The sequence below is a fragment of the Chiloscyllium plagiosum genome, unplaced genomic scaffold (assembly GCF_037043375.1).
Source record: "Chiloscyllium plagiosum isolate Xiang-an unplaced genomic scaffold, Cpla_swu_hap1 HiC_scaffold_31, whole genome shotgun sequence".
Taxonomy (NCBI): Eukaryota; Metazoa; Chordata; class Chondrichthyes; order Orectolobiformes; family Hemiscylliidae; genus Chiloscyllium; species Chiloscyllium plagiosum.
The window spans coordinates 16,187,778-16,212,982 of record NW_028270169.1 but is presented as its reverse complement, the minus strand read 5'-3'; the positions used below and the strand labels follow the sequence as shown (position 1 = coordinate 16,212,982).

The 25,205-nt window shown below is 41.6% G+C and overlaps 2 protein-coding genes across 2 annotated transcripts in view; both read left to right on the top strand.

The window, feature by feature from the left end:
• mettl16 (methyltransferase 16, N6-methyladenosine) overlaps nucleotides 1–3,473 on the top strand; it is a 146,852-nt gene extending 143,379 nt beyond the window's left edge. Inside the window, exon 12 of the mRNA XM_087977287.1 lies at nucleotides 3,355–3,473. Coding sequence (XP_087833413.1) covers nucleotides 3,355–3,465 — 111 coding nt within the window. The 3' untranslated portion in view covers nucleotides 3,466–3,473. The remainder of the gene's footprint in view (nucleotides 1–3,354) is intronic.
• Nucleotides 3,474–17,713: 14,240 nt separating this feature from the next.
• The window catches only part of mnta (MAX network transcriptional repressor a), a 113,553-nt gene continuing 106,061 nt past the window's right edge, over nucleotides 17,714–25,205 (top strand). Inside the window, exon 1 of the mRNA XM_043718300.2 lies at nucleotides 17,714–18,221. Within this exon, the coding sequence (XP_043574235.1) occupies nucleotides 18,152–18,221 (70 nt within the window). The 5' untranslated portion in view covers nucleotides 17,714–18,151. The remainder of the gene's footprint in view (nucleotides 18,222–25,205) is intronic.

Sequence of the window (25,205 nt, the reverse complement as noted above, 5' to 3'; positions counted from 1 at the left end):
TTCCATTTTTGAGTATGAACCCCATGAGGATGAACTGAAATGAAATGTGTGTCATACATGTGTTAATGGAGAGCGAGAGTAATATAATGAGTCAACAGAGTGTGCAAGTACCAGAGTGTGTTAATGGAGAATGTGAGGTAAGAATACTTCAATGGAGTCTGTGAGTAACACAGTGCGCCAACAGAGTGAATGAGTAACATAGTGCAAGAGTAGCAGAATGCAGGCTAACAGATTGTGCCAAAAGAGTGTGTGAGTAACAAGTGCATGAGTAACAGATTGCGCCAACTGCATGAGTAGCAGAGTTCAGCAAGGGAGTGCATGAGTAATGGAGTGTGAGTGTAAAAATTGAGCTATTGGAGTGCGTCAGTAACAGATTGCACCAATGAAGTGCGAGAGTACCAGAGAGCGCCAACGGAGTGCATGAGTAACAGTGTGTACCAGTGGAGTGTGTGAGTATCAGAGTGTGCCAACAGAGTGGGAGAGTAATGGATTGCGCCAACAGAGTACGTGAGTATCAGATTACAGCAAAGGGGTCTGTGAGTAACAGTGTGCCAGCGAAGTGTGTGAATATCAGAGTGTGCCAACAAAGTGCGTGAGTAACAGTGTGCGTCAACGGAGTGTGTGAGTATCAGAGTGTGCCAACAGAGTGGGGTGTATCAGAGTGTGCCAACAGTGTGTGTGAGTAACAGAGTGTGCCCACGGAATGCTTGAGTAACAGATTGTGCCAACGCAGTGCCTGAGTATCAGAGTGTACCATCAGAGTGCGTTAGTATCTGAGTGTGCCAACAGAGTGCAATGTAAGGCTTCTATCTGAAACGTCGATTCTCCTGCTCCTCGGATGCTGCCTGACCTATTGTGCTTTTCCAGCACCACACTCTCAACTTTGATCTCCAGCATCTGCAATCCTCGCTTTCTCCCTGTCCTCTGGAATGGCTTAGTGAGCCACTTAATTGAAGGGCAATGAGGGATAAGTAACAAAGCCCACATGCCATGCAAGAATAAAGGAAAAAGATCTCTTCCACCCCCAGAGCAATGTCCTGTTGGTTTACTATTCTTCTGCATCGACATATCGACCAACAGTGATGTCAAAGGATCTTAGGCAAACTAAGCAATAAAACAAAATAGATTGATTGATCAGTGGAATGGATGTATGAGATTGTATTGCAATTGCAGTGTTAGACAAAACAGTAATGTTAATTTAGTGTAAGACAAGAAAAGAAATGTTGCACCAATGGATCAGAAATAAAAATAGAAAATGGTCCAGTTACTTAGCAGAGCAAACAGCCTCTGTGGGGAGAGAAAGTTAATGTAGGTCAATGGCCTTTTACTGGTACTGGAAAAATTTAGAGATGCAACAGGTTTTGAGTAAGTACAGAAATAAGGACTGTGTGCAGGGAGAAAAGGGAGCACCTGGGATAGAGTGGAAGACAAGGGTGATTTTCAAAAATGACCAAAGGTGTGTGATGGTGCAAGGCACACCGGGATGACAATGGGACAAGTAAAGAAAGGAAAGATGTACCTTAAAGGTGATATAAACAGATTGGCAGAATTGTTTTGAACAGCTGCTGCCTGAAAAAAAAATCTTCCAATTACAATGTTGGCACCTGCCACAACCTCTGTTCCCTTGTTAGTTATTTCACCCTCTTCCTTTCTGTCCATTACCATGGCAACCTATATGATGTTGAGCTAAGATTTTGACCCTAGTACTTTCCAACCCAGGATTATTATTTAGACCACATTCATATTGCCACTGCATCAGCCCATCTGATGCTGAAAACCTTTTCGATGCTTTTATTACCTCCAGGTATTTCAATACTGCACTGACCCACTTCTCATTTTCCATACTTCATACACTATACATCTTAGTCTAAAACTCTGCTGCCCAGAAAATATGAGGCACCCAAGTCCCATTCACCATCCCACCTGGACTCACTAATCTACATTAGCTCCTGGTTTCAGATTGACTCAATTTTCATATTCTCAAACTTGTCTTCAAATCTATCCACAGCCTCCTGTAGGATTGTTCTGGATTAGGTGGTCATCTAAACACCAGGCTTTAAGGAGCACCAAACTACACTTTACTTTGCCAAGTAAATGAGAGAAAACGTTCAAACTCCTAATTTTTCTCCATGTTTAATGTTGAGTTGGGTCAGGGGAGGGGTCAGCAGGGTCATAGCTCACCTGGGTAGCCAAACTCTAGGCCCTAGCTTCACTCCTCCCTATCTCTGTAACCTCTTCCAGTTCCACGGCTTTATAAGATGATCAGAAATAGGAGTGGGAGATCATTCAGCATATTGAGCCTGTTCTGTCAGTCAATAAGATCCTGACTGATCTGACTGTGGCCTTTACTCCACATTTTGGCCAGTACCCACTAACTCTTGACCCAACAACATATCTCAGTCTTGAACACATTCAATGACCCAGCCTCCGCTGCTATCTGGGTTGAGAATTCTCAAAGATTCTAAGAGACAAAATTCCTCCCCATCTCTGCCCATTTATAACCTATGTCCCTGGTTCTAGATTCTTTCATGAGTGGAAAAACTGTTCCAAAACAATGTCATAAACTTATGTCTCAATAATATTATCTTTCATTATTTGAAACTCCAGTAAGCAAAGGCCCAGTCTTTTTTTTATTTTTATTATTAAAAATGTTTTCAAATCTTTGACAAAAACAACTTTCTATGTTGAAAAAACCCAAATACAAAAGGATAGAGATAGTATGACCGTGTCATATCACAATACTATTAATGATAAACTACCTACTATTCTACCAGAACAAATGTATCTACATAACTTAAACTAAACTACAATCAAATTAAATAAAAGTTAAATTAAGTTGAATTCAAGTTAAATTCAATTAAATTACATCACATTATTCTATTTCACTCATGGCACCTCCACTGAAGCTCCCAGCCCTGGGAGTACCAAGTTAAAAATCACACAACACTAGGTTATAGTCCAACAGGTTTAATTAGAAGCACTAGCTTTTGGAGCATCACCAGCATCCAACATCAGCATCTCCAAATCATGACTGGGAGCACCAGTCATTGTACCCGTATTTTTGCAGCTTCCCCCTCCCAGGGCCCCATGGGCTGCCCACAACAATACCACTCCCACAACAATACTACAGCACTGGTTAATACTGCTGTTAAGTCTGCTTCTATAGAATTCAGAAAGGGCCGCCACGTCTTATAAAGCTGCTCTGTTTTGTGGTGCACCACATTTGTAAGGTAGTCTTGGGGGAGATGCTCCATCACCAGCCTGTGCCATCACAACATCCAATTCATTAGAATGTTCTTCCTCGCACAGTGCATAAGAACGTTACACAAATTCTTCCCGTATTCCCCCTTACAGGGCAAGTTTGGCAACGTGAGGAGAAGAAATATCGGATACTCCTTGACTTCAATTCCCAGGATTTCCTTTGGCTCCCTTACTATGGCACTCCACTATCTCTGGATCTTGTAACATGACCAAAAACAGTGAGTAAAAATGCCTATACTAATGTTACATTTGGGACATCCTGGAGACGCTCCTCTCTTGAACTTAGCTAGCCTCTCAAGTGCCATATGAGCCCTGTGTAAAATCTTCAATTGCATGGCCTGTGCTTTGTTATATATTGAGATTTTCTTTACATTTTCGCATATATCTTTCCATATTTCCAATGAACTATCCTCTCCTAGTTCCCAATTCCAAATCCCACAGAGTCTTTCCACATGGGCGGCATGGTGGCACAGTGGTTAGCACTGCTGCCTCACAGCACCTGAGATCCGGGTTCAGTTCCCGCCTCAGACCACTGACTGTGTGGTGTTTGCACGTTCTCCCCGTGTCTGCATGGGTTTCCTCCGGGTGCTCAGGTTTCCTCCCACAGTCCAAAGATATGCAGGTCAGTGAATTGGCCATGCTAAATTGCCTGTAGTGTTAGGTAAGGGGTAAATGTAGGGGTATGGGTGAGTTGCGCTTCGGCGGGTCGGTGTGGACTTGTTGGGTCGAAGGGCCTGTTTCCACACTGTAATGTAATGTAATGTAATCTAATCTAATCTCCTAAAGCACTGTAAATGATGCAAAGTACTAACTGAAAGAGCGCCCATACACTGGAGCACTCTTTTCTCCACGTCTGACCTGTAAAGCTGAGCCAGGAGTGTGGTCTTCCTCTGTATATAATCCCTTATCTGAAAGTACCTGAAAAGGTGCCTATTAGACAATCCATATTTCTGACTTAGCTGGCTAAATGACATCAAGACCTCCCCCTCGACTAAATCTCCCAGACGGGAGATTCCCTTATTCTCCCATGCCTAAAAGCCGGAGTCCATTGCCCCAGGTTTAAATCCTTGGGCTCCCACCAATGGGGTAAAGGGTGAGGTCTTAAGTCAATTGCCCTCGTCTTGCCTCATTATCCTCCAGGCTTTCACCGTATTCAAAATGATTGGGCTCTTACACTGCTCGGTCACGGACTTCATCTTATCCATAAATAATATATTAACTAGGGGACGCCCCGACTGCGAGGCTTCAACGACAAGCCAAATCAATCCCGAATCCCCCCCCAGTCACCCACATATGCTAACAGGGCGCTTATTTATTATCTCTTCAAGTCCAGAAGGTCCTTCCCCCCTTCACCCTGCGAAAGCTGCAATTCAGTAAATTTAATGAGGGAGCACCTGCGACACCAAACGAAGAACCCAAGCCAACCATTGAGCATCTGTAACACTCATCTGGGTAGCAACAATGGGAGCATTCTGATAGGGTACAACAGGCGAGGAAGAACATTCATTTTAATCAGGATCACGGTCATCCCTCCCACCACTGCAGATCCTGTTTTACCCTCTCCAGTAGTTGTGCACAGTTAGCTTTATGCAGCCGGTGGAAGGCAGGGTTAATAAGGCCCAGTCTTCTTCACCTTTCCACAGTCCCATCATTCTCGGAATCAGTCTGGTCAACCTTCTCTGGAATGCTTCCAATACACATTCATCCCATCTTAAGAAAGAAGCCCACTACTGTACATAATCTCTCAGCTGCACTCTCACCAATGCTCTGCACAGTTTTAACAAGACTTCCCTACTTTTATGGTTGATGCTCCTTGCAATAAAGAACAACATTCCATTTGCCTTCCTACTTCCTACATACTTACATTTGTGATTCATGTGGAATCTCTATACTTCAGCACTCTGCAATCTCCTTCCTGTTGTTTAATATTTTGCTTTCATTTTCTTCCTGACAAAGTGGAAAACCTCACATTTTCTTACACTACACTCCATCTGCAAATTGTTTTTTGCCTCGTCACTTAGCCTGTCAACATCTCTTTGCAGACTCTTTTTACAAGAACTCTACATTTATAAACCTTTGCCTCACATCCATTCCCCAGTTTCTCCAGTTGGCTGGGCTGTCTGTTTTGGAATTTCTCCATAACCCTCTTGCCCTCTCCACCTCACACTCTCTTTAAGACCTTCCTTAAAACCTACTCTATAGACAAAGCCTTTCACCACCTGTTCCAATGTCTTTCTTTGGCTTGATGCCAACTTTTGTCAGATTATGCTCCTATGAAATGACTGGGGGTATTTGCTGTGGTATACAGTCTGTTCTGATATAACGTGATAGTTCTGTTCCTGTGCAATCCCGCATTATAGGAAAATCATGTAAGAGCAGCACCATTTAAACCAATGGGACCATTGTGATATAGCCAATACAGGTAGGGAAAATTCACGTTCTACAAATAATGGTCTAAATTCTTCAATCATGTTATAGCCAATTCATGTTGAAGAAACACGCGTTACAGTGGAACTGACTGTAAATTAAATTTATTGCAGTCTGTGTAATACTGAGCCACACAGATAAGGAAAATTAGTCCTATTGCGAACGGTGATAGTTAACAATTCAGCTGTCTTCAAAGTCCTTGTGCAGAAAATAAAATCTGTACATTGGCTATCCTGGGAATCCTGGTGGAAAATGGGTTTGTGTGGAAGTTGGTTGAGAAGAGAATCAGGATGTACTATGATGCCTTTCATGGATTTCTGACATAGATGGTCTGAACTCTCACAGGTAGACTGGTTCCTTTAGCAAGGAACTGGAAAATGACCTGAGTTCATGAAACTAAACCACAGTGAGTGAAACTTTTCCAGAACAGAGTGCACAAAACCTAGGTGGCACAGTGGCTCAGTGGTTAGCACAGCTGCCTCACAGCGCCAGGGACCCAGGTTCAATCCCAGCCTTGGGCAACAGTGTGTGTGGAGTTTCCTCTGGTTTCTCTGGTTTCTTCCCACAGTCCAAAGTTGTGCAGGTTATGTGAATTGGCCATGCTAAATTACCCATAGTGTTCAGGATTATGTAGGTTAGTCAGGGGCAAATATAGGTTAGGGGAATGGGTTTGGGTGGATTGCTCTTTGGAGGGTCAGTGTGGACTTGTTGGGCCAAATGGCCTGTTTCCACACTGTTAGGATTTTATGAAAATTAGAGCTTTATTTTTTACATCTTTTTCATTTTTTTATGAAAGACACAAGGTGTACGAATCTTTATTCAGTTTCCACCACCAGGAAAAAGAAACACCCGGGTGGCCAGTGACAAGCAGTGCCCTTCTCATCAAAGGGCAATGCTGTGTGATCAAACAGTGAAGGGGAGGGCAGGGATTAAATCAAAATAGAGTTGGAGGGGGAAATAATGCACTCCACTCCCTGCGACGCCCACCGCTCCCGAACAACTCCAGGGTGTTGGTGGAGACCGCGTGCTCCTTCTCCAAGGACACCCGGGCTCTAACGTAACCACAGAAGAGGGGCAGGCAGTTAGCCCTAACGACCCCCTCCATGGCCCGCTGCCTGTACCTGTTTATGGCCAGTTTGGCCAGGTCCTGGAGCAGACCCACGAGGAGGTCTTCAGACCTGCCTTCCCCTTTCCGTACTGGGTGCCCGAAGATCAGGAGCGTGGGACTGAAGTGCAACCAAAAACAGAGAAGGAGGATTTTAAGAAAATCAAAAAGGGAGTGCAAAACGCCCACACCCAATATATACATGGTCTACTGACTTCACAGCACCACAGAACAAGCAATTAGAGCTTTACATGTGATCTCTGTATCGGAAAGTCATATTTACATCTTGGGGTGATTCATTAGATTAAAGCTGCCATATAAGTTGCTATTGTTTTTGCAAAATGTATTAGACATCAGGCAACAAACATAAAAGGACTAAGTGGGTGTAACATATGCTCCACTTGTGAAACTGACATGCTTTCCATAAAAGCCCATATGAATCAAAGAATCACGTGCAATCTACATAATACCTAATGGACTTATTGCCTTTCAAATGTTCTGGTCTCATTAACATGAATTTGATATGGGGACAGGTAAAATCAAGAAAGGTCATTTTAACCCAGAGCTACTTTTTAAAAAAAAACTTATTAAAGAATGTACAAATGCAAAATAGTTATCATCCATTACTCATGGTAACTATGTGTCATAAAGCTGAAGACCAATTTGGGTTTCATTATGAATAGCTTTATTAACCCTGATGTTATTTTGATGCAATGCCAAATGCATGAGATATATTTTTACTGTTTGGAGTTGCAATAATAAAGTGCAAATCTTAGTGACATTAGAAAAAAATCAGGATAATAGAACTGATATATACTTCTAAAAATATTATTTTTACGTTCTTCCCATTGAATTATTTTTCTGAGTACACCTTCCCATTTTTGTGTAATTTTCATCATTTTTTTTCTTCATCCATCTTGTTTGATATACAACAGCTAAATGCGTTGATATATAGTCTACTGGTACCAATGCCCCTCTAACCAGGGACCACCCAGATTGGCTGCTTTTTAACCTGTGGTGCTGTCTGCTAAGAGACATGTCTTAGAATCCCAGTCTTGCTAAGTTGTCATTATCAACCATGGTGGCATGAAGGTTTGCCAAGCTGGTTGGTGTCTGCACACAGGGAGGCAGCTCAAGGGGAGAACTGTTTCTGACGTATTCCCTTGAGGTATTGTTCAAAAGTGTTGTTCTGCTCTCTTAGTTTAGAATGGTGTGTGGCCTGTGAAAAATAATTAAATAGTAATCTCCTGAAAAAGACAAATGTGTTTGGATGTTTCCCAGTTTACTGACTAATATTGATCTTCTTCCAACAAAAGAAATTGCTGCTTGTGGGATCTTCCTGTGCATAAATTGGCTGTGGTATTTCCTACATTACAAAAGTGATTCCACTTAAAAAATACTTACTTGGTTGCAAAGAACTCTGGGGCATCCTAACATTGTGAAAGGTGATATGTAAATGCAAATTATATATCTCTTTCATGATTGCTAACTCATTTGGCTGACTACAGTCATGCACTCACTTAGAATTTCAGATACTAACTTTCTTTCTTCTGACAGTATTCCCCTTCGTTTCTCTCCTGAAATCAATGAACCCTTGCTCCACTATAGTTTCACAGTAGTCAATTTCTGAAACCATTTGCTTTCTTTCTTTTTAATTCATCCTGGGGCATGTAGGCATTGCCAGCAAGACTAGCATTTATAGCACACTCCTACACAACTGAGTTATTTCAAAGGGTAGTTAAGAGTTAATCTCAGTGCCATGGGCCTGAAGTCAAACATAGCTCAAATCAGGTGAGATTTTTAATGTAATGAACATCAGTGAACCAAGTCTTGTTTAAGATAATAAGTAGTTTGATGGTCACTGTTCTTGATGTAGTTTTTATTTCAGGTTTATTGAACTACCTGCATTTAAATTCACCAACTGCCATGATTCCACTTGAACTTAAGATTCCAAACCATCTGTCCAGGTTTCTGGACAAATTGTCTAGTAACATAATATGCTAACATACCTTCATAAAAAGTTTGAAGGAATTCATTTTGTTTAAGCCGCAACAGTAAGTATCAGTGGGCTACTCCACTGGTGCAGAATTGAATATAATCATGTGTAATATTCGTATTTATTTCAGATTGTTGGAAACATTACACTAAAAGTATTTAATTTTAATGTTAACAGACTATTAACAAGTTTTTTTAAGAAAACATAATTGCTGGCATTGTCAAATGGAGGAGAAAGTGAGGACTGCAGATGCTGGAGATCAGAGCTGAAAATGTGTTGCTGGAAAAGCACAGCAGGTCAGGCAGCATCCAAGGAACAGGAGAATCGACGTTTCATTCCTGAAGAAGGGCTTATGCACGAAATGTCAATTCTCCTGTTCCTTGGATGCTGCCTGACCTGCTGCGCTTTTCCAGCAACACATTTTCACCATTGTCAAATGGAGCTCTATCAAGTGGAGAATTAGACAATAAAGACCACAATGCAACTAGGATTTTGAACAAAATTCAGCAGAGCTCCCACAAGTTATTCCCCACCAGTTAAAGTTGTTTTTCAGAATAAAACAGACAAAGTCCATGGTAATGCCATAACTAACTGCCATAATGGAACTGAGATTGATTTTCTTCTCTTTAACCCTGAGGCTCTGAAGCAAATTGTAGTGCTCCTATTGGAGCCTCAGGCTGAGATCACTGTCACAAAGTGTTAAATTTATATAGTTTTATTTTACAAACATTTTGATCTACTCTTCCTGAACAATGGTGAATCATGTGACGGTGTGACACTGCTTCAAAGGATTATTTGGAAACACTAGCTTTCGGAGCGCTGATCCTTCATCAGATGATTGTGGAGTATATACCACAGATATATTCCACGACCACCTGATGAAGGAATAGCACTCCGAAAGCTTGTGTTTCCAATTAAACCTGTTGGACTGTAACCTGGTGTTGTGTGATTATTAACTTTGTACACCCCAGTCCAACAGTGGCACCTCCAAATCATGCTTTAGAGGAGGTTACTTGACTTTGTTTTGGGAAACCAGCTTTGCTCATTTCATTAATTCATTGAGTGCAAGTGCTCACTCCTGGGCAATGCAGGTGTTAATGGAATGTGATTTTGCAAATTAGTCCTTGGTATTAAAACAAAAAGGAAACACTACAAACATTGACATCTGAAAGTCAGCCATGATTACTGGAAATAATATGACAGGCCTATCAATATCTATGAAAAGAAGTTTCATATGTGTATATAGTCTGCTAAAAAAGAAAACATACCTTGACTTTGCACTTACAAGAACAAGAATTTATATTTATGTCACAGCTTTAATTTCAAAAATTAGTAGGCCCTTCAGAGGAGCATTGTGAAAATAATGATACCACGCCAACATGTGGTGTTAGGTAAGATGACCAAAACCTTTGTCAAAGAGTAAATAAAAACCAAAAGAACTGCAGATGCAGGAAACCAGAAGCAAAAACAGAAATTGCTAGAAAAACTCAGCACGTCTGGCAGCATCTGTGGAGAGAATTCAGAATGAACGGTTCAGGTCCAGTGACCCTTCATCAAAAAATGATTTGGATGTGCCAGTGTTGGACTGGGATTAACAAAGTTAGAAATCACACAACACCAGGTTATAGCCCAACAGGTTTATTTAGAAGCACTAGCTTTCGAGGTGCTGCCTCTTCATAAGGTGGCTGTAACCAGCCTGTAACCAGGCTTAAAACCAACTTAAAGCAGCTAGTTTTAAGGAATGTCTTAAAGGAGGAAAATAAAGTAGAGAGGCAGAGAAGTGCAGGAAGGGAATTTGAGGGTTTAGGGCCTACGCAGCTGTGGTTTTATGTGTACTATGTGATTGCCTGAGTCTTTTGTTATTTTTATTCCTGGCATTAGATTGCGAATTATTGAAATAAAATGTGCTGTGTACTGTACATTAAAAGATACATGTCTGTTTGTTTTCTGAGATAAATGGTGATTATGTGTGAAAGCTGCCAGAAGATATGTGCAAATCTACCTAATATGGACTTGATGTGAAGGATGTAACATCATACTTTAATGTTGGAAAGGGTTCACAATGGACAGAATGCTGTTTTTCTCTATTGCATGTAAGAGCTTATTAGTTTTGTACAAGTTTTCTTCAGCTGAGCCATTAGATGAATGTTTTTAGTTACAATCATTAGAGCGCAACTTTATGGGCATTTTAAAATTCCTTTTAATTCCATACCATATGGAACTGCATGATAGACCAGATTCTGCATCCACCCAATTTTCCATACATTCTGTAGTCCTCATGGATTGAGAAGAATTTTCAAAAGGAAAGACTCCATGGCAATGAGATATGTGTGTTCCAAACCAAAGTGTAAATGCAGTTTGGCTCGAGACAACATTCTCTAACCAAGGTTGAAGAGAGTAATTCTTTTAGGAGAAAGTGAGGACTGCAGATGCTGGAGATCAGCTTCCTGAAGAAGGGCTCATGCCCGAAACGTCGAATCTCCTGCTCCTTGGATGCTGCCTGACCTGCTGCGCTTTTCCAGCAACACATTTTCAGCTCTGAAGAGAGTAATTGTCAGTCAACACTTGTCATGGTATTACAATGGAATTTGTCTATTTTATTCCAAAAGATTGTTTAAACTGGTGGGGACTAACTTGTGACAGCTCTGCTGAATTTTGTTGATATCCCACTTGCCTTGCACTCTTTATATTCTAATTCTCATGTTTTACAGCTCCACTTGACAATGTCAACAAATATGTTTGCTTAAAATAACTTATTTTAGTAATATTAACATTGAAAATCAATACTTTTCGTGTAATATTTCCAACAATCTGGAATAAATATAAATGTCGCACATGATTATATTAAATCCAATAGCAGTTCCACAATTGTCCTTGGATCTATGGATGTTATGAGTTTCAAAAACAAACACAAGTAGATTTCAGATCAGCCAGGACATCACTGTCAAAGAGGAACTTGTATATAATATTTGTAGCACAGAAACAGATCATTCAATCCAATGGGCCCACGCTTCACATCAATGAGTTTCTGCCAAGGATATCGTGTGACTGAATAGGGCAATTCTTCACCCAGAGATTGTTGGGCAAATGGAAAGATACCCCAAGACATTGTATGTTTCAAGCCTGCCATATTTACTTCCCTTTCTTTCCTCCTCTCCATCGCTCTGACTCATTATTAAGACACTAAGACTCAGAATGATACAACTTGATAAATAAATTGTCAATATTCAATTCTGAACGATTGGTAGCAAGTTCCTCCCATTCATTAAGTTCAAAGGTGTGCTTCAGAGTATCTTGAAAGATTTTCTTTACCCTTCCCTGAAATGTTCATCATCTGAGAGTTGAGAAGACAGGAGCTGTTGGGGGAGATGGTTTTTGGCTATTTGGATACAGCACTAGTTCACTAAAATTGATTTTGCCAAAGATATGACTAAATCCTGAGAGTCTGCTTTCAAGAAGAACATTAACACTTGTTTGGTTTTCCTTCCAATTAAGTCAGAGGAAGTGGTAGAGGCTTCACCACTGGAATTTCACTACCACTCAGTATATTCAGCCGACACATAGTCCAGGTCTTACTGCAGTACACAAGCGTGATGACGACAACTATCTGCATCCTAAGATTTCTGTTAACCTGTAAAGGTCTTGACTGTCAAACATTTGGGGCCATTGTATGCAGAAGGCTGAACTAGCACAACTGATGCAATGACAAATCTCCTTGTCATGGCTAGCTTTGGGAGCGGTGGCTGACCACTGACCCACTGTGCTGTTCCAGTCACTTGTCAATGAAGATGGGCCGAAAACATCTTGTTTTAAAAATCCTTCCAAATTACTCAGACTGACAAGACTTGGTTGTTGGTGTTCCACACAGGGTTTAATGTTGACACCCTTAGTAAACAGTATTAACATAAAACATTTGGACTTGGGAATCGGAACAACTCAAAAATTTGGGGATGGTGCCAAATCATGGTTAAAATACCCAAGGAAGACTGTGGAAAGCTACACAAAGTTTTTAGCGAAATATCAGATTTAAAATGTAAAGATAAAGTCGACGCAGTCTTACCAGACCATAGAGCTCCTCCCTCATTAGTAGAGACAGCTCGTGGTGGTTTGACCTGGGGGTCACCACACCTCAGGCAAGGGGAGTTATTGAGAAGGAGAGTCCTTCATGGTAACATCAGCCAGTACAGAATTTGAACACATGGTGTTGATCCCTAGGACCTGATCAGGTGTACCCGAGAACTCTGTGGGAAGCTAGAGAAGTGATTGCTGGGCCTCTTACTGAGATATTTGTATCATCGATAGTCACAGGTGAGGTGCAGGAAGACTGGAGGTTGGCTAACATGGTGCCACTGTTTAAGGAGGGTGGTAAAGACATGCCAGGGAACTGTAGACCGGTGAGCCTGACCTCGGTGGTGGGCAAGTTGTTGGACGGAATCCTGAGGGACATGATGTACATGTATTTGGAAAGGCAAGGACTGATTTGGGATAGTCAACATGGCTTTGTGCGTGGGAAATCATGTCTCACAAACTTGATTGAGTTTTTTGAAGAAGTAACAAAGAAGATTGATGAGGGCATAGCAGTAGATGTGATCTATATGGCATTCGACAGTAAGGCATTCGACAAGGTTCCCCATGGGAGACTGATTAGCAAGGTTAGATCTCATGGAATACAGGGAGAACTAGCCATTTGGATACAGAACTGGCTCAAAGGTAGAAGACAGAGGGTGGTGGTGGACGGTTGTTTTTCAGATTGCAGGCCTGTGACCAGTGGAGTGCCACAAGGATCGGTGCTGGGCCCTCTACTTTTTGTCAGTTACATAAATGATTTGGATGCAAGCATAAGAGGTACAGTTAGTAACTTTTGCAGATGACACCAAAATTGGAGGTGTAGTGGACAGCGAAGAGGATTACCTCAGCTTAAAACAGGATCTTGACCAGATGGGCCAATGGGCTAAGAAGTGGCAGATGGAGTTTAATTCAGATAAATGCGAGGTGCTGCGTTTTGGGAAAGCAAATCTTAGCAGGACTTATACACTTAATGGTAAGGTCCTAGGGAGTGTTGCTAAACAAAGAGACCTTGGAGTGCAGTTTCATAGCTCCTTGAAAGTGGAGTCACAGGTAGATAGGATAGTGAAGAAGGCGTATGGTATGCTTTTCTTTATTGGTCAGAGTATTGAGTACAGGAGTTGGGAGGTCATGTTGCGGCTGTACAGGACATTGGTTGGAATATTGCATGCAATTCTGTTCTCCTTCCTATCGGAAAGATGTTGTGAAACTTGAAAGGGTTCAGAAAAGATTTACAAGGATGTTGCCAGGGTTGGAGGGCTTGAGCTACAGGGAGAGGCTGAACAGGCTGGGGCTGTTTTCCCTGGAGCGTCGGAGGCTGAGGGGTAACCTTATAGAGGTTTACAAAATTATGAGGGGCATGGATAGGGTAAATAGACAAAGTCTTTCCCTGGGGTCGGAGAGTCCAGAACTAGAGGGCATAGGTTTAGGGTGAGAGGGGAAAGATATAAAAGCGACCTAAGGGGCAACATTTTCACGCAGAGGGTGGTACATGTATGGAATGAGCTGCCAGTGGATGTGGTGGAGGCTGGTACAATTGCAACATTTAAGAGGCATTTGGATGGGTATATGAATAGGGCGGGTTTGGAGGAATATGGACCTGGTGCTGGCAAATGGGACTAGATTGGGTTGGGATATCTGGTCGGCATGGACGGGTTGGACCGAAGGGTCTGTTTCCATGCTGTACATCTCTATGACTCTATGTCACTCTGCATAACAAACCAGGTATCCAGAGAACTGAGCTAACCCATCTCCCATTTTCAGAATTAACATGCAAATTAAAAATTAATTTCAATAATTAAATGTGAAGTAGTCTTTTTGGTAGGAGGAATAAAGAGTTCAAAATAATCCTTGGAATATGAGAGTCTAAATTGTGTGTAAAAGTAAAGGAATCTAGGTATGCAAGTTTATAAATCATAAGATGTAGCATAACAAGTTAACAAGGACATAAAAAATTAAAACAATCACTGAGGTAATTTCCAGAGCAATGGAACTGAAGGTGAATGAAGTTGTATTAACCATCTGTAGTACCACATTTGGACTATTATGTACAATTCTGGGCTCTATGTTTGATACAGAGGCACTGGAGGTGAAACAAAAATGATTTACAAGAGTTACTCCAGAACTCGGAGGTTAGAACAATTAGACAAGATAAAAACAATTCATAGGTGTTCAATAAAATAGAAGTAGAGATGATTCCACCACTGGGAGTAGTCCAAACTTGTAGTAAGTATAGTAATGAATAAATCCAACAAAGAATACAAGAGCAATGCATTTATCAGACTATGATTAGAGTAGGTTTTGTTTCAAGCAGATATCAGAGGAATATAGAGCAAGACGATTTCTGGAAATATATCAAGGATCAAATGAGTTATCTGTAACTACATATTACTCAAGCACCCAACAATAGGGAGGGATAAAACAGCCAGACTCCCTGTCTATGATTGTTGTCCTGTAGTTACTGCTGGAAATTATATGAACATCTTACGTTTGTGCAGCACTTTTAATTTACTAAAGGTACTCCCAAGGCTTCACAATAGGAAACAAAATTTGACATTCAACCAAATAAGGAAATATGTGATCGGGGGACAAAAGCTTGGGAAAGAATCTGGTTTTCAATTGCCTCAAAAAAGGAAAGATAAAGCAGGTTAGGGAGGAAAGTACAGAACTTGGGTATGGTTGTCAATGACACGGTTAGAAATCAATGCTGCACAAACAGTCAGAATTAGTAAGCATTAAAAAATGTCATGGTGATGTAGCTCATCCTGCTGCAGCTGATTCTTTCAATGATTTAGCCAATTAATCCCATCACTGAGCTTTGCCTCCCCCAAAATATACTTTATTCGTAAAATTTGTAAACAAATATTACAAAAAAGTATTGAATGTTAAAGAATTTGCACTTAAATTCAACTTGCTTGTTGATACAATGCAGCATGTTTGTTCCCTTTTAAGGTTACCACATAGAATTGTAATGCTTACAATATATATTCTGCGTTAAGCATACAGAAGGCAGAATGAAATCACATTGGGAATTACAGAAAGTGCATTAGAAATAAATCTTCTTCTTGCATTGTATTCCACTCCGAGGTATCTCGACACAATTTCAACGATGTTTACAATGGCTTACTGAGGGTTTCCAGTTTCTCAGAGTAGTATAGCAGGAAGTACCCAGGCAGAGATCCCGCCCACTTTACCCTGCGCCACCGAACAGACTAGATTTTGGTGCTTGTTTAGAAACTCTAGCAACCAGGCATTCTACCAAACGGCTTTCACAATCTGCCCAGAATCGATCATCTTTTTCTGCTGCGCTTCAGGGACGTTAGGAGCTGATCCTTCCCTGTCAGACTTGCGGAGAAGGTATTTTGCCTAGACTTTGCATAAAATTGTCAGCGAGTGACAGGCAGTAACAGCTCAGTCCACATTCGTTCCCCATTGGCCAGCAAATGAATTAAGGATGGCCGCGTCATCAGCTAACTGTGCAACTCTATCCTCAGCATGACCCAACACCTTCAGCATATACCGGGGAACATCATTGAGAAATGAATGAATAACCAGAGGGCAGTAGTGAATCACGGGTCTGAGAATGCAGTTCAGTCGGACGGTTTGATTTAAAAGGGAAAGGGGCTTGTTATTTCGCAGAACTGTAGTTCAGTCTATGTACAAAGTTGCTGCTGTCAAATATTTAATTCTGCGATGGCTTACACCCAGATTTGGAAATTGAGGATACCCCCTCCCCCAGAAAGGAGACAGAACAATCCCGAACGTTTATTTTGATTTTCCAATATGTGATTTTTTTGTCCAACACTCCTAGTATTATTAACCGCCTCTCCAAGAATTGGCACTTTGGAGTATAATCTATAAATACATTTTATTTTAATTTTCAAACATTAACTTTCGTCCTCCGCGCCTTTCAACACTTCCATGTATTGCTGTTAATGGCTTCTCTCAATCTGCTCCAGCACCTAAAACGTTAAAGATAAAATGAAACGTGTGACGTCCAGTTAACGAGTTTAAAGCCAGCGCAGCCTAACGCCACCGCCCCCTTCGCGCCAATAATGTATTTCAATATCATTTTGTATCGTGAATAATTCATTATCACAGTCACTGGCTCAGAGGCTATAAAGATTCCACTGAAATTTGCACCTTATTCCACAAGTCGACCTGTAACTGACTATGGCTCGACTCCAGCGTTAGATCCGCCCCTTTAAATATCATGCGTCGAGTTCGTTCCAAACTCCGCCTTCACCACGTTGTTCTTCTGCTGTTTTGTCAAACACGACTTTGCACTCTTCCGCATCCTCTGCCTCCCGATACCACACCCTGCCGACTGCGAGCCGCCTCCATTTTGTACATTTCTTACCCCAAAAGAAAACGCACGGTCGTGCCATACAAGAACCCCCCTTGCTAATCCGCCCACAGACCTGTGGCGCACGTTGGACTGTTGTGGATTTCCAGCGTGTCCATGTTACACACAGAATATAACGCTAAAAGGCAAAGGCACAGACTCCTCAAGTGACAGCGCCCTACATATGAGCATTGACTCTTGCTCTAAATGAATGAAATCGTTTCCAGCAAAACCAAACTCTCCTCCCCCACCATTGAAATAAAAGTTATTTTCAGTCGCCGTCTCTTTATTTTAATAATCCGCGATGGATTAACGCAGGTGGGCGTCCATGTGAAAATACTACTGTTAAGCCTTCTCCAGTGTGATTGGTGTGAGAGTCGGGGCGGATCAAATGAGATGTAAATGAGCAGCACGATGCGAGCCGAGCTGGTTGTTTGGAAACACTGGTGAATGTCTAGCGAACGTTTCGTCTCAATCGGATACATTGCAGCTTCGGATTGTTATTTAACGTTCGATATTGGAACGCGGCGCTTCCGCAATGAGTTCGATCCCGATTCGCTGAAGGCGAGAGTCCCAGGAATTCAGGGGACGTTCAGTTAAAAAAAATCTCAAGCATCTCCCGTTTCGACGTGAGATCTGGAACGTAGTTTGCGTCGGACTGCTAGTGGGCAGTATTACTGCTTGTTGTGATTACTGGATTTTGGGGCTGTATACTGCGCCATCTTGAGACTTCTTTTTCTCCCCCCCCCCCCCCTCCTCATCTGAAAGATTCCGGGGGGTTTAAAGGATATCTCGTTTGCTCTTCTACTCGGTCTGCTGGGCCTGTAGAAGGCGGCCAAATTAAAACTTAGTGAACCCCTCCCCCCCCCCCCCTTGGTTGTTTGCTCCCACAACCACAAAAAAAAAGAAAAATCACCCCCTTTTTAAGAAAAAGTGATTGATAGGATCGAGCATGAGTATCGAAACACTGCTGGAAGCTGCAATGTTTTTGGAATTGCAAGCGCAACAACAGAAAACACGTGGTAAGAGAGCGCATGGATGTAACATTTCTCTCTCTCTCCTCTGACCAATGCGGATACTTGTCTGTTTTTTTTGTTAATCTGGCCCGGTTTTCTGAAAAATCCGCGTGGCCTTTCATTATTACACGATCCTCTTTAGATTGTTGCACTTTGGATGTTACATTGTATTGTTACATAGAGTGATAGTACTAGACATTGTCATAGTGTTTTGGCAGGAAATGATAACGTGATTATTTTCATTCAGAATTTTTGAGACAAGTCATTTAACGTAAAATACAGGTTTTCCGGTAAATCCACGTAATTAGGATCAGTCAGCATCGATCTAGGTTTCCGATGTAACTGACATTATTTTTTTCTCTGTGGAGAGCCACACATTTGTAATAAGGCTGACACGTGGAGATGTTCAAATGTTGGATAATGCTATCCAGTTATAGTGCACCAAAACCAGTCGATTGTACGGTAGTGCTTATGATTTAAGGAATTCTTTTCCAGGGGCAGGGCCGAGGGCAGACGTGCAAAAATACTGTAGTCTGTTTGCATAATGACGTGTCGTGGCATGGGGTGGAGGTGTCATATGATACTTGGTAGTTCCGCTTTTTTTTGTTGCAATTTTTATCAGTTGTTGTTTGAGTAAATCCGACAGTCTTTGATTGTTGAATGTAACCGATGGCGGAAGAGGCAGGGAGATACATTGTAGTGAGGGATGTCGCAGAGTCGGCGCTGCTGGCATTTCCCTCAGCCCGATCTCCACGAGCTATTGTTAATAATAGTGCCAGTGTATTTTGTTCAGCCTGACGTGTCTGACTCCTCCCCGCTACCACGTGCATTGGGACAAGCCTGCTTTCAGTAAATTCAGATCCACTTGTTACCGATTCAGAAGCTCCACAGCAGCAGCACACGTTACAAATATAGTGCGATTTGTTCATTTCCACTGTTCAATTGTCAATTGACCGATCTTCCAGACACCCGTCTCCCTTACTTAACAGCTCCCCAGTACCCTCCACCCCTTTTGCTATTTCCCTTTAAATTCCAGCCTTGCTGTCACACAATCGCGTTTCCTGACGGTCGTGGGCGGTGATTGCTTTATATTCCACACAACTGTGGGCACTTCAGACGAGGTGATTATACCCGCGACGGTCAATTTTAGATTAACTCAAATCACACAAGGGTACAATACGAAAAGACATTGATGCTTTTCCGGGCGGGGAGATGTCTTAAAACACTCCCGATTTAAATAACATCCACACTTCTCATTCACATCCGTGGACTAAGGTTTCTCCACTGTCCCCGGTACCATAAAACATCGTCCCTAAACTGCTTTATGGTTTCGCCACAGACCCCAATGAGGAACCACATTCAGAATTGAGTTTAGCATCCTCGTCACGCTGTTACTGTTCGTTTTTTTTTGACACTGGTTCATATTGTTGAAAAACAATGGATACTGGTGACATGGCTGGAGGAAATGGCCGGGGGGATTGTTTTGTGAAAGAGTTGTCCTATTCTCAGGCACCTTTAGAATGCAGGAAAATAGCCAGATCGATGCCCCTTCCATTCCCACTCACCCCCATCCTCAGGGAGTTGACAACACTGCGTTCCAATCAAAACCTGGCTAGTGGATGCCTTTTTGGAAGTTGAAATCGCCGGTGAAATAAATAGGAAAAGCTGGTCTTCTCGGGTTTCTATCCAGATAGGAGTTTAAGAAACAGAAGGAGGCATATGTTATATGGTCCAAGGGCCTTACCATTAAATGTGTAAGTCCTGCCCTCATTTGTTTTACCAAAATGCAATGCCTCATATTTATTTAAATTAAACTCCTGTTACTTCTCAGCCAATTGCCCAATTGATCACATTCCCTTTGTAATTTGAGATAACCTTCTTCATTGTTTTGTTGTCATCCGCAAACTTACTAACCATGCCTCCTAAATTCTCATCCAAATCTTTATATAAGTTACAAACAAAAATGGACCCAACATCGATCTCTATGGAACACCACGAACTTACTACAACGTCCTCAGATACACTTATAGAGATGTACGGCACAAACAGACTCTTTGGTCCAACTCGTCCATGCCGACCAGATGTCCCAACCTAATCTAATCCCATTTGCCAGCACCCAGCCCATATCCTTCTAAACCCTTCCTATTAATATACCCATCCAGATGCCTTTTAAATGTTGTAATTGTACCAGCCTCCCCACTTCCTCTGGCAGCTCATTCCATACACGTACCACCCTCTGTGTGAAAAAGTTGCCCCTTAGGTCCTTTTTAAATTTTTCCCCTCTCACCCTAAACCTATGGCCTCTAGTTCTAGACTCCCTCACTCCAGGGGAAAATACCTTGTCTATTTACCTTATCCATGTCCCTCATGATTTTATAAACCTCTATAAGGTCACCCCTCAGCATCTGATGCTCCAGGGAAAACAGCCCCAGCCTGTTCAGCCCCTCCGTCCAACCCTGGCAACATCCTTCTAAATATTTTCTGAACCCTTTCAAGTTTCACAACATCCTTCCGATAGGAAGGAGACCAGAATTGCATGCAATATTCCAAAAGTGACCTAACCAATATCCTGTAAAGCTGCAACATGATCTCCCAACTTCTATACTCAATGCTCTGACCAATAAAGGAAAGCATATCAAACGCCTTCCTCACTATCCTATCTACCTGTGACTCCACTTTCAAGGAGCTATGAACCTGCACTCCAAGGTCTCTTTGTTGAGCAACACTACCCAAGACCTTCCCATTAAGTGTATAATTCCTGCTCTGATTTGCTTTTCCAGAATGCAGCACCTCTCATTTATCTAAATTAAACTCCTTCTGCCACTTCTCGGCCCATTGACGCATCTGATCAAGTTCTGTTGTACTCTGTGGTAACCTTCTTCGCTGTCCACTACACCTCCAATTTTGGTGTCATCTGCAAACTTACTAACTATATCTCATATGTTCATATCCAAATCATTTATATAAATGACGAAAAGCCACGGACACAGCACTGATCCTTGTGGCACTCCACTGGACACAGGCCTCCAGTCTGAAAAACAACCCTCCACCACCAGCCTTTGTTTTCTACCTTTGAGCCAGTTCTCTATCCAAATGGCTAGTTCTCCCCGTATTTTATGTGATCTAACCTTGCTAATCAGTCTACCCTGAGTAATCTTGTCGAATGCCTTACTGAAATCTATATAGATCATGACCACTGCTCTGCCCTCATCAATCCTCTTAGTTATTTCTTCAAATAAACTCAAGTTCGTGAGACATTGATCAGATCCCAGAGATTTATCCACCTTCATGTTTTTTTAAGACCTCTAGCACTTCCTCTTCTGTAAAATTGACTGTTTTAAATATACTTGTATTTATTTTCCCGAGTTCCCTAGCCCCCATTTCTTTTTCCACAGTAAAAGATGTTGCCAGGGAGAGGCTGTATAGGCTGGGCTGTTTTCCCTGAAGTGTTGGAGGCTGAGGGGTGACCTCATAGAGGTTTATAAAATCATGAGGGACATGGATAGGGTAAATAGACAAGGTTTTTTTTCCCTCAGGGTGGGGGCATCCAGAACTACTGGGCATAGGTTTATAGTGAGAGGGTAATAGTTTAAAAGGGACCGAAGGGGCAACGTTTTCATGCAAAAGGTGGTGTGTTTATGGAATGAGAGGAAGTGGTGGAACATTTAAAAGGCATCTGGATGGATTCATTATAGGAAGACTTTAGAGGAATGTGGGCCAAATGCTGGCAAATGGGACTAGATTAATTTAGGATATCTGGTTGGTATGGACAAGGTGGACCAAAAGGTCTGTTTCCATGCCTTTAAAAACTGACATGAAATTACCATTTGGTATCTTTCCCATTTGCTGTGGTTCCACACATAAATGATCTTGTTGATCTTTAGTGGGCCTTAAGCACTCCCTAGTTGCTCTTTTGCTCTTAATGTACTTGTAGAATCTCTTTGGATTGTCCTTAACCTCATCTGCCAATGCTATCTCATATCCCCTTTTTGCCCTTAAGCGGGAAATCTCCTGAATTTCCTCTTAAGAATGCCACTACATCCCTTATATTCTTCAAGAGATTAACTTGATCCTCAGTTATTCTTGACCAGAGCCTCAATATCTTTATTGATCCATTGTTCCATTCTCTTACAAGCTTTCACTCTAACAGGAACATAATACCTCTGAACTCTTGTTATCTCATTTTTGAAAGCCTCCCACTTGCCAGTCATTCCTTTACCTGTAAGCAATCTACTCCAATCAACTCTTGAAAGTTCCTGTTTCATACCATCAAAATTTGCCTTGCTTCAATTAAGAACTTTAACATTTATCCAATACCTATCCTTTTCCATAACTATTTCAAAATTAATAGAATTATGATCCATGTGTCCTTCACCTCTTTTTATGAAACAGCAGAATTTGCAGTCTGGGCTTGCAAATGATAACTACTGGGTCACAATAGCCAAGGGTTTGAGAAACACCAAAGCAGAAATTGCTGGAGAAAAACCAGCATGTCTGGTAGTATCTGTGGAGAGAAACAGAGTTAATGTTTCGGGTCCAGAAATGTTAGAGAAAACCATGAGTTAACTGAATTGTAAGCCAGTTAGACACGTTGTCGTGGGAACTTTGGTGTATGAGAAGAAAATGTTTCTGGGAAGGAGGAAAGGAGTAGATTGTTTAAAAGTGCTTATCTAGTGCTTTTGGTATCCATTGTCAGTGTCTGTATTGTGACAGCAGCATCTGAGCTGAAGAGTAATGGAAAACCACTTGAACTTGTAATGGTAAGACATCCTTTTACCTAAGGTGGCAGATCCAGGACCCTTCACTTGCCCTGTATATAGGCGCATTGAGATAAAGTACAGAATCCCTAAATGTTACACTTGCCTCCAATTGAGTGGGCAATGTCTCTGCTAGAAAAAAAAATAGACATTAACTTGCATAAAATATTTCCTGACGAAAGTGTTGATTAGTTCTATAAGAAGTGTAACCTACGTTAATAGCATTCTGGAGAGATGTGCTTTGCATTTAGTTGGCCGAGATACAGAGGACAGTCCAACCCTTGTGCAGCGATTGTTTATGTACTTGGGTTCATAACATTTGAAAACTGAATATAAAAAAACGCAGAAATGCTGGTAATACTCAATACATCAGTCAACATTTGTGGAGAGAGAAGAGCAAAATTAATGCTTCAAAGCAGAACTTTGCTCAAATGCTGATCAGATTAACAAAGTTCACCATTTTAAAGTTGTGCAAGTTCTCTCATTGAGGAAAGAAATTGTGTGTAGTCTACAAGATGTAGGTGGTCAGCATGTTTTATTTAAAGATTAGTAAAAGACACACTTATGCCATAATTCTTGAGGCTTAGTGTACTGTCTGTTAGAGCGAAGATACATAAGAAAAGTTTGTGAGAAGATTTGTAGCTCGGGTGCTCATTGTTGTGGTTCTGTTCGCCGAGCTGGGAATTTGTGTTGCAGATATTTCGTCCCCTGTCTAGGTGACATCCTCAGTGTTTGGGAGCCTCCTGTGAAGGCTTCACAAGAGGCTCCCAAGCACTGAGGATGTCACCTAGACAGGGGACGAAACATCTGCAACACAAATTCCCAGCTCGGCGAACAGAACCACAATACATAAGAAAATGTGAAATTACCCCCCATCCCTCTATATTAATAAGTATTATTGTCCACTTCCTTGTATGTCTGATTACAAACATTGTGGAGACAGTCTAAAGGGAGATGCATTTCCTCAGTCTGGTTTGTGCTTAGGAATTGTGCGTGGCATGAAATAGGAAGTATGGGACAAAATATTTTTACCTGACAAAAGACCTGTAAGAGTGCAGTTTCGGAGAGCATTTTGTTTTAGCAACGCTGACTAGACAATTAAAAGAAAAAAAAGCTTGAATCATTGTGTCTTGTTAATTACAATTTTTAATGTTAAGACAAAGAGTCATAGAGATGTGGATGTAGATTTGCTCGAACCTTCCAGCTCAGCGAGCAAACCTACATCCAGAACCTCAACCTGAGCTACAAATCTTCTCAAAACTCGCTAGTCATAGAGATGTACAGCACAGAAACAGACCCTTTGGTCCAACACATCCATGCCGATCAGATATTCTATCTAAATCTAGTTCCATTTGCCAGCATTTGGCCCATATTCCTCTAAATCCTTCCTACTTGTATACCCATCTAGATGCTTTTAAATATTGTGATTGTACTAGCCTCCACCAATTCCTCTGGCAGCTCATTCCATACATGCACCATTCTCTGCATGAAAAAGTTGCCCCTTAGGTCTCTTTTAAATCATTTCTCTCTCGCCCTAAACCTATGCCCTCTAGTTTTGAATTCCCCTACTCTGGGGAAGAAACCTGTCTGTTTATCCTATCCAGGTCCTCATGATTTTATAAAGGACACCACTCAGCCTCCGATGCTCCAGGGAAAATAGCGTCTTCCTATTTCGGCCCTTCCCTGTAGCTCAAATCCTCCAACCCTGGCAACATCCTTGTAATTCTTTTGTGAACTCTTCTAAGTTTCACAACATCTTTCTTATTAGCAGGGAGACCAGAATTGCACACAATATTCCAAAAGTGGCCTAATCAGTGTCCTGTACAGCCCAAACATGACCTCCCAACTACTATTATCAATACACTGGCCAATATACAAAGGCAAGCATACCCCACCCAAACACCATCTTCACTATCCTATCTACCTGCGACTCCACTTTCAAGGAACTATGAGTCTGCACTGCAAGGCCTCTTTGTTCAACAATCCTCCCTAGTATTTTACCAGTAACTATATATGTCCTGTTCTGATTTGCCTTTCCAAAATGCACCTCATATTTATCTAAATTAACTCCATCTCCATTAAAGGAACTGTACTTCGTATGTAGTAACATGATGTGATTTAAAATAACCTGTACTGTACTTACTCTATATTGCAGATCCTCAGTCCTAGCCATTCTATATTCTAAAATGCATTTGTCTATGAATCTTTTACTTTCCAAAGTACTGTAGTGCTA